We start from the raw sequence: 15,243 nt of genomic DNA on the forward strand, positions 1-15,243 counted from the left end.
TAGATGCGGACGCGAGGTCACCTCTACGACAATCTCTCTGTATGGATGAAGCACGTGTCGGAGGACAAGCTTCAGGTTTACGTGGAGACCCTGGGTCTGCAGCAGTTCCAGCAGGACGTCCGGCCCCAGCGCCTGGCCATCTGTTTGTCCCTCCTCCGAGGCCTGGCACAGGCCATGGCCCTCCCCAACCCGCCCAACACCGTCTGGGCCGTCCTGTGTACTACTATAGAGAAGATCTTCAACGTACTCCCCAACCACATACAGGCAGGGAAATCTTTCTTTGTTTTAGACAAGTACACCTGTCAGTTTTTCTTCTTAGTCAATCACACGACAAGAAATGGCTGTGTGTGCAAGACTAGTGATCACTAAGCATTATTGAATATCGACCATGCACTGAGATGTATGTCCATGGTTTATTGTAGGACCAAGAGGTGCACCTGTACGTGGGAGTCTCCAAATGTCTGTCCGAGTTGGCTGACACAGAGATCGACCGCATCGCCCAAGTCACAGAGGTACTGATTGTCGCCTCACCCCATGCGTCATTAAAATCAACCTTCCCCAAAACCAATGTTGTCTTCCTGCTGCGTTTCTATTTTGTCCGATATCGATCACATCCCTTCTTTGAGTGATGTGTTGCTCTCTTGCCTCCTCTACAGGCACAGATGGAGAAGACCAGCTTCATCCTGGCTCACCTCACCTCCCAGGGCCGAGTGCCACTCCTGGGCCTCAACGATGTCATCGCTGCCGTGCTCCGGGGTTGGTCCAGCCACAAGGTGGGCTGGCTCCTCCTGCAGACTTTCTACCAATGCCGTCTGGCCGCCAGCCCCAACTTAGGTCAGCCCAGCAACCAATCAGCTTTCAGGGCTGGCGGATTTCAACGTTGTGCTTGAACTGATCTGACCTATAGAAGTGCCAAGGGGGGTCAGGGGTATTTGGAAAGTTTTTGTAATATACTGCATTGATCATTTATTGGTCATTGAAGTACTCCTAAAGTATTTTTGTTCTAGCTGCAAAAGTACACGTGATTTGAAATACTTGGCGAATCCATTATCTTTATTAGTTGTGGTTTCCAATTAGTTGGATCACGTGTGCTTGTGCAGGTTTAGAATAACAACATGTAACGTTGAGGGTACTGGAGGACCAGAGTTTGGGAAACCCTGGTTTATAACAAGTACACTTTCTAGGTGTGTCCAAACGAATGGAGTGGCTTTTGGAGCTGATGGGACTCATAAGAAATGTTGCTTACGGAGTGACCACTGTCAAGTGTGGAGACACCAAGCAGGTCAGTACAGTATTTTAACACTATTCTCAGAAACACATACACAGATGCTGTGTTATTTCTGTGTGTGTGTGCATGTGTGTGAATTGATACATGGGATAGCTGGTATGTTTAGAGTGCAGGTGAGATATTGGTACAGTGAGCTCAAAGTATTGGGACAGTAACTTTCTCACTCATCATTATTCACGGTTCATTTAGGATTATCCACAATTCATTCAGGATTATCCGTAATCATGGTAGCATTCACGTTAATGTAGAAGTGTTTAGAAATATATTCTATTCTTATTTACAATAAAAGTAACTCCAAAAAGACACAATACACTATTTACCATTTATTTCGATTGGGCATAAATAATCTGAAACACAACCAAAACAAACAGCAAATGAATCCAACAAATTTGTAGTCACAAGCTTGATGTAGTCATTGCGTGCTATGAATATGGGACCAAACACTTCATGTTTGACTACTTTAATACATATACGGTGCATTCGGAAAGTATTCAGACCCCTTCCCCACATTTTGTTACGTTACAGCCTTATTCTAAAATGGATTACATTTTTTTAAATCCTCATCTACACACTATCCCATAATGACAATGAGAAAACAGGTTTTTAGATATTTTGGCAAATGTATTAAAAATATAAAACTGATATCTTATTTACATAAATATTCAGACCCTTTGCTATGAGACTTGAAATTGAGCTCAGGTGCATCCTGTTTCCATTGATCATCCTTGATGTTTCTACAACTTTATTGGAGTCCACCTGTGGTAAATTCAATTGATTAGACATGATTTGGAAAGGCACACACCTGTCTATATAAGGTCCCACAGTTGACAGTGCATGTCAGAGCAAAAACCAAGCCATGAGGTCGAAGGAATTGTCCGTAGAGCTCCGAGACAGGATTGTGTCGAGGCACAGATCTGGTGAAGGGTACCAAAAAATGTCTGTAGCATTGAAGGTCCCCAAGAACACAGTGGCCTCCATCATTCTTAATTGGAAGATGTTTGGAACCACCAACGCTCTTCCTAGAGCTGGCCGACCAGCCAAAATAAGCAATCGGGGGAGAAGGGCCTTGGTCAGGGAGGTGACCAAGAACCCATTAGTCACTCTGACAGAGCTCCAGGCTGTGTTCCTCTGTGGCGATGGGAGAACATTCCAGAAGGACAACCATCTCTGCAGCACTCCACCAATCAGGCATTTATGGTAGTGGCCTTACGGAAGCCACTCCTCAGTGGAGTTTGCCAAAAGGAACCTAATCGACTCTGACCATGAGAAACAAGATTCTCTGGTCTGATGAAACCAAGATTGAACTCTTTGGCCTGAATGCCAAGCGTCACGTCTGGAGGAAACCTGGCACCAATCCCCTACGGTGAAACATGGTAGTGGCAGCATCATGCTGTGGGGATGTTTTTCAGCAGCAGGGACTGGGAAACTAGTCAGGATCAAGGGAAAGATGAAAGGAGCAAATTACAGAGAGATTCTTGATGAAAACCTGCTCCAGGGTGCTCAGGACCTCATACTGGTGCGAAGGTTCACCTTCCAACAGGACAACGACCTTAAGCACACAGCCAAAACAACGCAGGAGTGGCTTCGGGACAAGTCTCCAAATGTCCTTGAGTGGCCATGACAGAGCCCGGACTTGAACCCGATTTAATATCTCTGGAGAGCCTTGAAAATAGCTGTGCAGCAATGCTCCCCATCAAACCTGACAGAGCTTGAGAGAATCCGCATAGAAGAATGGGAGAAACTCCCCAAATACAGGTGTGCCAAGCTTGTAGAGTCATACCCAAGAAGACTCAAGGCTGTAATCACTGCCAAAGGTGCTTCAACAAAGTACTGACCAAAGGGTCTGAATACTTGTGTAAATGTGATATTTCAGTCTTATTTTCAATACATTTTCTAACATTTCTAAAAACCAGTTTTTGCTTTGTCATTATGGGGTATTGTGTGTAAAACAATTTAATAAATTTTAGAATAAGGCTGTAAAGTAACAATGTGGGGAAAGTTAAGGGGTCTGAATACTTTCTGAATGCACTGTATATACTTTTGGTCCCCTAAAATGGGGGGACTGTGTACAAAAAGTGCTGTAATTTCTAAATGGTTCACCTGATATGGATGAAAATACCCTCAAATTAAAGCTGACAGTCTGCATGTTAACCTCATTGTCATTGTATATTTTCAAATCCAAAGTGCTGGAGTAGATTGGCACATGTTTTGTTGTTTTGGCTCTGTCCCAATACTTTTGGAGCTCACTGTATGTGCTGTAGTGGTCTGTAGTGGGTGGGTCTGTAGTGGGTGGGTTCTGGTTGAATGGCTATCATTCAGGAATTACTTTGTAATGTCGACCCTCGTGAAGTTGTAGATGTGGTATTTCAAGGAATAGTATGATTTCTGACTTCTATTTGTTAGCATTGGAATGCTTTTATAGTCATTTAATTGCCAAGTGCACAGTGTGTAGTCTTTTAATCAGGTAGTCTATTTGTGTGTTGCATATACTTGGGCTGAATAACCTGGACTCCATTACCCTATCATCCTGTGCAGGCCACAGACTTCCTGCTCCAGGTATTCGCTGCGGCGGTGATCTCCTGGGGCGACCACACCATGCCCCTCCTTCTGGGCGTTAGGACCCAGTGGTTTCCATGGCAGCAGGGGTCAGAGCCGCCCGGTCTACCTCACGCTCTCTACGGTGACGCCGTGCTGGCCGAGCAGTCAGTCTCGCTATGCCTGTTGGGATTGCCCCACAGCCTGAGGCAGCTATTGGCTAAAGAGCCCTGGAGGGAACAGTCACAGAAGGTAGATCCCCAACCTCCACACATTGATCATTTTGTTTGTGTGATGACAAAATGAGGTTTACTATGTGGAAACAGATCACAAAAAGACACTACTACGCACGGCTCTAAACAACATAAGAGATGAATAATGTCAGTGAATTGGTAGCAGACGGTTACCAATAAGAAAACTATTTTTCTGTGGTTCTTAGTTCATAGATTGGCTTTTCAGCATCACTGAAGGTCCGGAAACGGGTCTGTCAGAGACTTCCATCAACACTGCCAAAGGTAAGACACAGCGCCACAAAGCTCAATGTCCAATTCATAATATGGTCATTTAGCAGACACTTTTATATGGAAAAATAGGAAGTACATGCAGTATTTCAAGGCAAAAGGGCTTTTTGATTTTGACCACTGACCATTCTCGACTTTAAGTACTGGTTTCTCACACCCCACCGATATTTCTCTCCCCTTTCTGTACAGCTGCCTTGCTGGCTCTGAAGTCCTCCACAGATTTCAAGAAAAAAGCGGTGTGGACGCGAGCGTACGGTTGGTGACCTGGGCCAACTTCCTGCTTTCCTCTGGGCTCACAGGAAGTGACATCACAGCCATTCGGCCCAGCCTGACCTTCTTCAGCTTTGACGCTTTAAACACTCACTGCCTTGGTCTGCTTGTAGCAGTGTATTGTGGGCGGTATCCCAGGGTAGCAGCCGCAGAGGTGACTTGGGGGTTAGGGATGGAATTTGAAAGGGAGGAGAAGAAGAATTCCCCCACTCTGAGGTGTCCTGCTTAAAGCTAGAATCCTTGATTGTTTTGGTAAAAAGCTGAGGGATGGGCCTGAAGAAATGTAACCACTCTCAAATTCATAGACCGAGCTATGGATGCAAGGACTGACCATCCATTATATCAACATTATAGTTTGAACTATGTTTTGAGGCTATACAGTGTTTGGTTACTTTATACATTGGAGTAAAACAAGCTTATATTTTGGGTTCTGATGAAGTACAACAATTGAACAAAACTCACGAGGCAAGTTATAGTCTTCAAGAATCAATGGGTATATATAAAATATGGATGTAGCAACTAAGGAATCTAGCACTGTGGAAAGGCCTTGTGGAGAGAGTCTAGACACCCCTGTGCCTGCCCTGGCTTTAAGGTGGGCTTTCCACTGTGGGATGGTTTGGCCATGAAACAATCTATTTTCCCCAGGACAAAGCATATATATATATATATATATATACACATACGTATGTATGTATGTACGTACGTACATATATATGTGTGTGTGTGTATGGAAGCTTATCATTCCTGCCACTTGTACTGTGCAATTGTTTGCTTTACTAACATTATTGAGAAAAAGACTTGTTGTGCAACCATGAGTTCCTCATTAAAACACTTGAGATGTTAACACAAACTGATTTTCTGATGTTTTGTTCATTTTAGACTAAGTAGTGCTTAGATTAGACATCAAGCCTTGGAAGAAAAGACCAGCAAGTTTCTCAACTGAACACGTTTATAAACATTTTGCTTAGCCAACTATTCCGAAAGTGTGACCTCATCGAAGCGATGTTGTGCAATGAAGGCTTCTTAGGAAGATGTTCTCATTTGCTGTTGGGTAATAATGTCTATCATGTCTTCTTAAGGAACTCCCGAAGTGATATATCCTACAATAAGAAATCCACCTCATTTCCTTTTAATCTTCTTATTCCACTTGTCAAGACGCAGTTCCCTCGCACTCAGCGAATGCCACACGGTTACACAAGCCCCTAGAAAGACAAAAGGTTGTCACAGTTAGCAAGTAGTTGAAAATATAAAATATTCAGTACAGGAGCTAGAGTGCTGTGATAAAGTATTTGCTTACTTTCTGATGTTCTCTATTTTTTTGTGTGTATTTTCTGACACTGAATGTTATCAGATCTTCAACCAAATGCTAATATTAGATAAAAGGAACCTGAGTGAACAAATGACTCAAAATGTTGATGCTTATTTATTTAATTAACAAGGTTATGCAACACCCAATGCCCCTGTGTGAAAAAGTAATTGCCCCCTTACACTCAATAACTGGTTGTGCCCCCTTTAGCTGCAATGTCTGCAACCAAACACTTCCTGTAGTTGTTGATCAGTCTCTCACATCCCTGTTGAGGAATTTTGGCCCACACCTCCATGCAGAACTGCATTAACTCAATGATATTTGTGGGTTTTCGAACATGAACTGCTAGTTTCAGGTCCTGCCACAACATCTCAATTGGGTTTAGGTATGGTCTTTGACTAGGCCAGTGGTTCCCAAACTAGGGGTCGCAACCCCATGTGGGGTCACCTGATATGAAAATGGGGTAACGGGAGAATTTCCAAAATCCTGAAAAAAATATATACTTACAAAGATTATATTATTTTTTATTTTTTATCTCAAAATCATTGTAATGTGTTTAATCTTAAAAATGTAAATGAAAATTATTCAAATCTAAAAGAACCCAGAGCGACCTTAAATAGTGGGAAAAGGCAGTACTTGACCATTGCACATAAGTCATTCCCACGGTGAATAGCTAGGCAATTGATTTGGTGGAAACAATGTGTGGAGAGGCAGAGGCACAGAAACTCGCTTTATACCATTGTTATATAAGACTGTTAAATGAAGCATTTATGATATTGCTAGCAATCAAGAGAGAACTGAAGCTGGACTCAAAACTCCCCAGCTTATGCTCTCCAAATGGACGTTAGCTGTGAGGGCCGAGATGCCCATGTATTGACTTTTGTTCGCTATACATGTCGGCAGATGCGATGATGATGCGTCTCATGATTCCCGAGCATGAAAGGGTACATGGGATATTTAGTTTGCTACGTGCCTCTATTGATAAAAAAACAGATTCCATGGGTTCGAATGGTGGGCTTTTGCACAGATTGGGCTCCATCTATAGCGGGACGGTGGGCAGACCTCTGCACTCTAGTTATGAATGTGTCTCACTCTGCCATATGGACGCATTGTATGGTACACCAAGAGCAACTGCCGGAAAAAGACCTGAGAACAGAACTCGGAGGTGTACTGCAGCAGGTAACTTCGATTGTAAACTACATCAAACCACAATCCACTGCGCGCACGGCAGTTCGCAACACTGTGGCGATATGGGATCCGATAACAATGATCTATTTCATACCAATGCTTGGCGGTTATCGAGGGGGAGTGTTGGAAAGGTTTTTTCGCATTGAGAGGAACCGTTGTCATTCACAATGGATGTGTAAAAAAAAAAAAAAAAGACAGTCGACTTTTTGTGTAATGAAAATAAAATGTATCTTTCAAAAGCGAACCATGCCCCCTTCCCTCGGATCACACGAGTGATGACCGCTCACCTCCCAACACTTGGAAGTTTCACTGTGGTCCTGGCTCAGTTGACGTGCCCGTAAGTAAAATCGAACATCTGATCGAGCTGTCATGTGACTGAATGCATTCACAGGTCTCTAAGAACGAGTTTTGGTTCCTGACTCCCTGTTCCTGGAGAGCTACTGTCCTGTAGGTTTTCACTCCATCCCTCATCTAGCACACCTGCTTCTAATAATTAGCTGGTTGAAAAGCTGAATCAGGTTGGTTACAACTGGGGTTTGAGTGAAAACCTACAGGAGGGTAGCTCTCCAGGAACAGGGTCGGCCAGCCCTGACCTATGGTAGGCCTCTGAGCATTAATGAAAAATTCCACCCAAAATCTATTTTTGTATTTGTTTCATTAGTTCATTGTTGACATAATTCCAAAATGTTTTGCTTGTAAGCAATGAACTTTTCAAGATTTGTAACTTTCAAAATAGAGAAATCATCACCGTTCAAAACAACTGGGAACTCAGAGATCTCTGCTATCCGACTTCACTGCATTCAAGACAACTGGGAACTCTGGGGGGAAAAACGAACTCCGAGAGGAAAAAAATCGTTTTTGACAGTCATCCAACTTGGAATTCCAACTCGGGAACTCTGGCCTCTTTTTAGAGCTCCGACTTCCCGACTTGAAGATCACTAATGTCAGGATTTGACCTTGAATCCTAGTTGTCTTGAAAGCAGCATAAAACTCATGGTACCCTTCGCCAGCTCATATCTGTGTGAAGCTGTATTCAGCGCAATCATCTGAATTAAAACCAAATATCGATCCAGGTTGGATGTGACCGCAGAGATGAGGAGTGCAGTGTCGACCACGCCCCCTGACTTTGAGAAGCTCCGACGCGACATGCATTAAGCACACCCATCTCATTAGTGGTGGTGAGATAAGATACATTGTCAGACTAATTTCCAATTGACTGACATAGCCCCACATTAAAAGTATGTGATGGTGAGAAGACAATCAGAAATAATGTTAGAATGTTTTTCAATTGACCGCCATAGCCCCAAATAAAAAAGTAAACATTGGCTGTTATGTACAGAATTTTTTTCACATGGTTGTGAGAAATTTCAGATATCAAAATGGGGTCGTGGGACAAAAAAGTTTAGGAACCCCTGGACTAGGCGATTCCAGAACTTGGAATGTGTTGCTTTTGTGCTATTCTGATGTAGACTTGCTTGTGTGTTTTGGATGATTGTCTTGCTGCATGACCCATCTGCGCTTCAGCTTCAGCTCACGGACAGATGGCCTGACATTCTCCTTTAGAATTCTCTGATACAGAGCAGAATTCATGGTTCCTTCAATGATGGCAAGTCATCCAGGTCCTGAGGCAGCAAAGCATACCCAAAACATCACACTACCACCACCATGCTTAAACATTGGTATGAGGTTCTTACTGTGGAATGCAGTGTTTTGTTTCCGTCAGACATAGTGGAACTCATTTAAGGAATTAATTACAGAAACATTCCCTTTTTGTAAATGGCTCTTCCAGTTTCAGTCAGCATGCGCCTTTAGGCTCTGCTAAGGAAGCTAAATCTGTTAACTTACCAACAGCCAGTAAAGGTAAGTATGCCTTCAGGAGGATAGGGAAGTAAATGTCTGCAGACACAGGCAGGCTGAGCTGGAATGAGTATGTTCCCAATGACTCAAAGTAAGGCAGTGATTGGTGAATGGTAATGCCTGGAAAAGACCAAAGCAGAAAGATTCTTCGCACACACTCTTCGTTACACAAAATAGACCAAGTAGAAGGCAAAATTGCAAAAATGTCTATGGTCTACTGTTAAAACACAGAAGTTGTTTAGGCAAAATGCATGTACTCTCTGTACTGTCTAAAAAACACACACAGGCGCCTAAAGAAGTTGGAATGTGTCCCATTTCCTGACTTTAATATCTTGGTCAGCCTGCTGTGCCAACTCACTTCCTGTCTGTTCGAAATATTGTTTCCTCACAACATGCAACGCCTGACACATCATCACCAACTGTAACAGGATAAAACGAGACACTGTGAGAGGAGATTAAAACAAACCAAGTGAAAGTGTACTATTACATTTCTCTAAATTCTCTCCCCTCAAAAAAAATTACTTAGAAATGCCTCATGAGCTTAGTTCAACTGTTGTAGCCCATCAGAACCCAAAATATAATCTTGTTTTACTACAATGTTTGTAAACAACACACATGTAAAAACAAACACTGTATAGCCTCAAAACATGGTTTTGATATCATGGATGATCAGTCCTTTTATCCATAGCTCTGTCTATACATTTGAGAGTGGTTACATTTCTCAAACTCTATCCCTCATCTCTTTACTAAAACAGTGATGGGGTAGAAGCTTTGTTATTGTTTCAACTGCAGATTGGCCTTTTAAAGGGGCATTCCGTAAGATGCAATGAGCCCTGAGTCTGTAGATATTGAGTCTAATGAATCTGTTGGTCAGGAACTAAATTCTGTGAGAGAAAAATAACATTCCAAGCAACCTATAAAACCACTGTTTAATGTTTACTGTCAAAGCATCGGTCTCAAACCCTCACTGTATAAAAACAGCAGGTTCATTCAGATATTTTCTTTTTTGTAACCATATTCACGTCCCTGCAAGAATCTATTTCAAAAACCAGGGGGTGTATTTTAATAGTTGAAATAATCCCTGAGCTGTGGCAATGAAATCTTACTGAGTGCACCTTATGTAAAATAATAGTAACGTATGAACCTTCTGTGATGACGGAGATTATGTAGATGGGGATGGATAGGGTGTATCGAGCCCACAGCATGCCAAAGGAATCCGTTCCCATCAAACACAGGAGAACATGGGGGTACCTGCAAATGCCAGACAGAACCAAAAGTCAACCCATTAGCAACCATTGGAGTGGTGCACATTTTTGTTCCATCTTAACACTAGTTTCAAGTTTTAATGTCACGTGCACAAGAACAGTGAAATGCCTTTCATGCAAGCTCAAAACCCAACAATGCAGTAACCAATATCAATGTAGCACTAAAAATTACATAAGGTAGAACAAAAACACACAAGAAATAAGAGAAAGTGAGAAGCTACAGTGCTTTCAGAAAGTATTCACACCCCTTGAAATTTTCCACATTCTGTTACAGCCTGAATGTAAAATTGATTAAATGTTTGTGTCACTGGCCTACACATATTACCCCATAATGTCAAAGTGGAATTATATGTTTCAAATTAACTACAAACGAAACGCTGAAATGTCTTGTGTCAATAAGTATTCAACCCCTTTGTTATGGCAAGACTAAATAAGTTCAGGAGTAAAAATGTGCTTAACAAATCACATAAGTTGCATGGACTCACTGTGTGCAATAATAGTGTTTAACATGATTTTTGAATGACTACCTCACACATACAATTATCAGTTGAGCAGTGAATTTCAAACACAGATTCAACCACAAAGACCAGGGAGGTTTTCCAATGCTTTGCAAAGAAGGGCACCTATTGGTAGATGGGTAAAAAAAAGCTGACATTGAATACCCCTTTAAGCATGGTGAAGTTATTAATCACACATTGCATGGTGTATCAATACACCCAGACACTACAAAGATACAGGCGTTCTTCCTAACTCAGTTGCCGGAGAGGAAGGAAACCGCTCAGGGATTTCACCATGAGGCCAATGGTGACTTTAAAACAGTTACAGAGTTTAATGGCTGTGATAGGAGAGAACTGAGGATAGATCAACAACATTTTAGTTACTCCACAATACTAACCTCACTGAAAAGAAGTCAGTAAAGAAGTAAACCTTGCAAAATACAAATATTCCAAAACATGCATCTTGTTGAAACAAGGCACTAAAGTTATACTGTAAAAAAATTGGCAAAGCAATTTACTTTTTTTCCTGAAAACAAAGTGTTATGTTTGGAGCAAATCCAATCCAACACATTACTGAGTACCACTCTCTATATTTTCAAGCATAGTGGTGGCTGCATCATGTTATGAGTATGCTTGTAATCATTAAGGACTGGGGAGTTTTGAGGATAAAAAATAAACTGAATGGAGGTAAGCACAGCCAAAATCCTAGAGGAAAACCTGGTTCAGTCTGCTTTCCATCAGACACTGGGAGATGAATTTACCTTTCAGCAGTACAATAACCAAAAACACAAGGCCAAATCTACACTGGAGTTGCTTACCAAGAAGACAGTGAATGTTCCTGAGTGGCCGAGTTACAGTTTTGACATAAATCTGCTTGAAAATCTATGGCAAGACCTGAAAATGGTTGTCCAGCAATGATCAACAACCAATTTGACAGAGCTTGAAGAATTTTGAAAAGAGTAATAGAAATGTTGTACAATCGAGGTGTGAAAAGCTCTTAAAGACATATTACCCAGAAAGACTCACAGCTGTAATCACTACCAACGGTGATTCTAACACATTGACTTAGGGGGTTAAAGACCTATCTAACCAAGATATATCCATGTTTTATTTTTCATTAATCTTTTACAAATGTTAGAAGTTTTATTCCACTTTGACATTACAGAGTATTTTGTGTAGATTGTTAACAAAAAAATGACAATTAAATCAATTTGAATCCCACAACAAAATGTGGAAAAAGTCAAGGGGTGTGAATACTTTCAGAACTTTCTGAAGAATACTGAGGTATATATGTATACGGCTACGGTGACTAGGCATACGGATATATGATAAACAGAGTAACAGAAGCGTAAATTATGATTATATGTGCGTGCGTGTGTGTAGAGTCAGTATTAATGTGTGCATGTTATGTGTGTGTTCGCGTGTCAGTGAGTGAGAATGTGTAGAGTCTTGTGAGTGTGCATAGAGACAGTACAAAAATAAAATACAAGGGTCAACTCAGACAGAGCGTGTAGACATTCTGTTAGCTATTTAAAAGTCTTATTGCTTGGGGATAGAAGCTGTTCAGGAGCCTGTTGGTGTCAGACTTGATGCACCGGTACCGCTTGCCATGCGGAAGCAGAGAGAACAGTCTATGGCTTAGGTAGCTGGAGTTAACGATTTTCCAGGCCTTCCTTTTACGCCGCCTCATATAGAGGTCCTGGGTGGCTGGGAGCGCGGTCCCAGTGATGTACTGGGCTGTCCGCACCACCCTCTGTAGCGCCATGCGACCCTGAGGCACTGTCGCACCTTCTTCATGACTGTGCCTATAGTCCACGATCATCTCCTTGGTTTTACTGAGGTTGAGGGAAATGTTGTTGTCACGGCACCATACTGCCAGGTCAACACACCTGTTCCAGCCTAACTAATCAAGGGCTAGGTGAATAGTTGAATCAGATGTAAGTGCTGAGTTAGGACAAAAATGTGCAACCCAAACCCTTTGTATGTCTTTGTTCCGATGAAATATACATACCTTAACAGATCTAGAATATTCCACAGGTAAAACTGTGCACACACAACTGGTTTACTCTGGATCTCCTCTTGACTGACTATCACCATAAACAGTAGGAAGTTTCTGGTCATAACCTGGACAAGGAAACGTTGGCATTAGACTACTTTTGAGGTCTTTGATATTGGCGTGAACTACTACCACAGAAGTCGTTGCGGACATACTGTGCTTTCCAAAATTACATAGTGCATCACTTATCTCCATTTGTTTCTTGCACAGTCACATACAGTCGTGTACACACCAAACAGGACCACTAATCAGAGAGGAATTGCTCTAACAGGTCCTATTTTGTCTGATCGGTAAAGTGAAAATTCTCAATTAATGGATGAAGGGTACACTTTGTAGTATTTGAACAGGGCCCAGACTCCAAAGAGACAGAACACAGTGTTAAGCTTGGCAGTGGCACACACTTGAACAAACCGTGGCAGAAGGCGTGCCTTCTCGATCCCATCAGCGATGTGGAAGAGCTCCAGCACGGACAACAGCTGGCATAGACTCATCACAACCCCCACAGCATAGAAGGTGTCAGCAAGCGCATCTGGAAAACAAGAACATTTGGTTTGGGTTCATACTTTACCTGTACTCATACTGCATTATACAGTCTTGTAAAGCATTTATGAATAGGCTCTTGAGTCTAGACAAGGGATGGGCAACTACTAGCAGCCCACAGCAGTTTTTCTCGTTATGTAAGTCACTGACTGTCAGCCAAACATTTTTAGATTAGTCTCCACTCTTATAAAAAAAAAGGTGCTAAGTAGAACCATATAGGGTTCTTCGGTTTGTCCCCATAGGGGAACCCTTTGGCAAAATGTGTAGAGTTGCATGAAATTTGTTATAAAATTGCAAAATCTTCTCTCCGCTCCGTGGCAAAATGTGTAGAAATGCAGCAAACTTGCTTTAAAATGGCAAAAACGAAAACAATTTCTCTCAGCTGTCAAGAGGGGGGCTGCGAAAATGTTTTGCTCTCAAGGTGGGGGGGGGGGGGGGGGGCACCAACAAAATTATGACAAAAGGCTAAATCCGGTTCTGACTGCATGTGCGTAATGAATGAAGGAACATAAAGATGTGATCTGAGTAATAGCGCAGTAACGCGTAGCCTACTTGAAGTATAGGCTCTACCGACATTTAAAGCACGCTTCCGGGTTTTCCAATCACGAGTATCAAGCATGATAAAACGTACGAATAACAGTAGTAACGAGATCAGCACACCCGTAGCAGACCCCTGCAGCGCCTCGTTATGAGTTCAGTGAAAGTTGCCCATCCCTGGTCTAGACTATCCAGCTCTGCTGTTTTGACTCTGCTCTCGACAACTTACCTCCACCAAATGTGAGAAACCTGGCTGTCATGTTTGCAAATATCCATGTGTGCCCACAGAACTGAAGCAGGTTATACAGGAAAAGGTAAGCAAGTCTTATGCTGAGCCTAGAAAAGAAAAGAATACACACTAATACAAGATTTATAAAAAATGATGATATGCATACCTTCCACAGGAAGACATCTTTTACAGTATTTAACATAATAATAGCTCATGACAATACAACATAACATGAATTATAATTAATTATCATTATTTTAATAAAATAATTCTAAGATTAATATATATGTATTTGTTTGGCAATAAAACAAATCATTATACAGCCTACTACGCGACTCAATTCTTAACTTTGTCTTATGTTTTCCTAAAACGCCTCAACAAGTCTTGACAAATCCTGTTGTGGTTAATGGCTTGTTGGAATAAATTAGCATAATAGCCTTAGGCTACTGAAAAGAATGTTAACAGTCACGGAATGTTCAGCCACATAATGCCACTCGACTAGTGTTTTTAACCATTTGGTGATTTTCTATGCAGTTTTGTCATAAGGGGAAGTTCCCTATATTTAATTCCGAAATTGGGCTAGACAAAGCTTTGTGTCCTTACCTCATTTCACCTGGAAACGACGGACGAAAAAGTAAATGATGTACTAAAGTTGTTTCCTGTGCTTTTGGAAATCCCAAATTCGAGGAAGTCGACATCTCTCTCATGCAAGTGCAACTATCTGACGTCAAGGAGGTTGGTCGGATATTCAGTCATGCTTGGTGCTTTTTCCTCCTAAAAAAATGATGATGATGCTGATTCTGTATGCGCAGTATGGCGCGTGCTTGCATATGTTACGTTATCTATTCCTCTACCTAAAATATTATATAAATCAAAGGTCCATAAATATGATAAATAAAACAAACAATAGATCAAATGTTGTATGAATATGAATTATACTAGAATTCAATCATACCTGCAGTGCTTTGTTACAATGCTGCATGGATAAACATAAATCCGGCTATTCAGTCAGACAGTGGTGTTATTGTATGCAGAGTCAGACCACCGCCCAGTTCACTACATTGATGTCAGAAGTGGGAAGACACCGCACGGCCGAAGAGTGAGCAGACAGACCCATGAAGGGGTTTGAGAGAATGTTGAGGTGTGGGAACGCA

At 41.8% G+C, this 15,243-nt stretch overlaps 2 protein-coding genes across 2 annotated transcripts in view; one reads left to right on the forward strand and one right to left on the reverse strand.

The window, feature by feature from the left end:
- focad (focadhesin) overlaps positions 1 to 4,940 on the forward strand; it is a 68,293-nt gene extending 63,353 nt beyond the window's left edge. The window contains exons 36-42 of the mRNA XM_038975770.1: positions 4 to 264; positions 423 to 512; positions 657 to 834; positions 1,185 to 1,282; positions 3,824 to 4,075; positions 4,263 to 4,338; positions 4,534 to 4,940. Coding sequence (XP_038831698.1) covers positions 4 to 264; positions 423 to 512; positions 657 to 834; positions 1,185 to 1,282; positions 3,824 to 4,075; positions 4,263 to 4,338; positions 4,534 to 4,607 — 1,029 coding nt within the window. The 3' untranslated portion in view covers positions 4,608 to 4,940. The remainder of the gene's footprint in view (positions 1 to 3; positions 265 to 422; positions 513 to 656; positions 835 to 1,184; positions 1,283 to 3,823; positions 4,076 to 4,262; positions 4,339 to 4,533) is intronic.
- Positions 4,941 to 4,952: 12 nt separating this feature from the next.
- On the reverse strand, positions 4,953 to 14,795 carry hacd4 (3-hydroxyacyl-CoA dehydratase 4). Its single transcript, XM_038975771.1, has 7 exons — positions 14,693 to 14,795; positions 14,090 to 14,196; positions 13,185 to 13,312; positions 12,739 to 12,851; positions 10,110 to 10,216; positions 8,954 to 9,085; positions 4,953 to 5,816 (listed from the first exon to the last, which is right to left on the reverse strand). Exons 1-7 carry the CDS (start codon positions 14,785 to 14,787, stop codon positions 5,734 to 5,736), a joined length of 765 nt encoding a protein of 254 aa, XP_038831699.1. The 5' UTR covers positions 14,788 to 14,795; the 3' UTR covers positions 4,953 to 5,733.
- Positions 14,796 to 15,243: the final 448 nt, after the last annotated feature.

Source organism: Salvelinus namaycush, chromosome 36 (genome assembly GCF_016432855.1).
Source record: "Salvelinus namaycush isolate Seneca chromosome 36, SaNama_1.0, whole genome shotgun sequence".
In the NCBI taxonomy this organism is placed as follows: domain Eukaryota; kingdom Metazoa; phylum Chordata; class Actinopteri; order Salmoniformes; family Salmonidae; genus Salvelinus; species Salvelinus namaycush.

What these genes read in the sequence shown, in the direction of transcription:
- hacd4 (XM_038975771.1), bottom strand. Translation starts at nt 14,787, where the DNA reads ATGTCGACTTCCTCGAATTTGGGATTTCCAAAAGCACAGGAAACAACT. An exon ending in TTCTGCCACGGTTTGTTCAA is followed by an intron (nt 12,852 to 13,184) that starts GTGTGTGCCACT and finishes TTCCTTGTCCAG; the next exon opens with GTTATGACCAGAAACTTCCT. An exon ending in AATCTCCGTCATCACAGAAG is followed by an intron (nt 9,086 to 10,109) that starts GTTCATACGTTA and finishes GGTCTTTTCCAG; the next exon opens with GCATTACCATTCACCAATCA.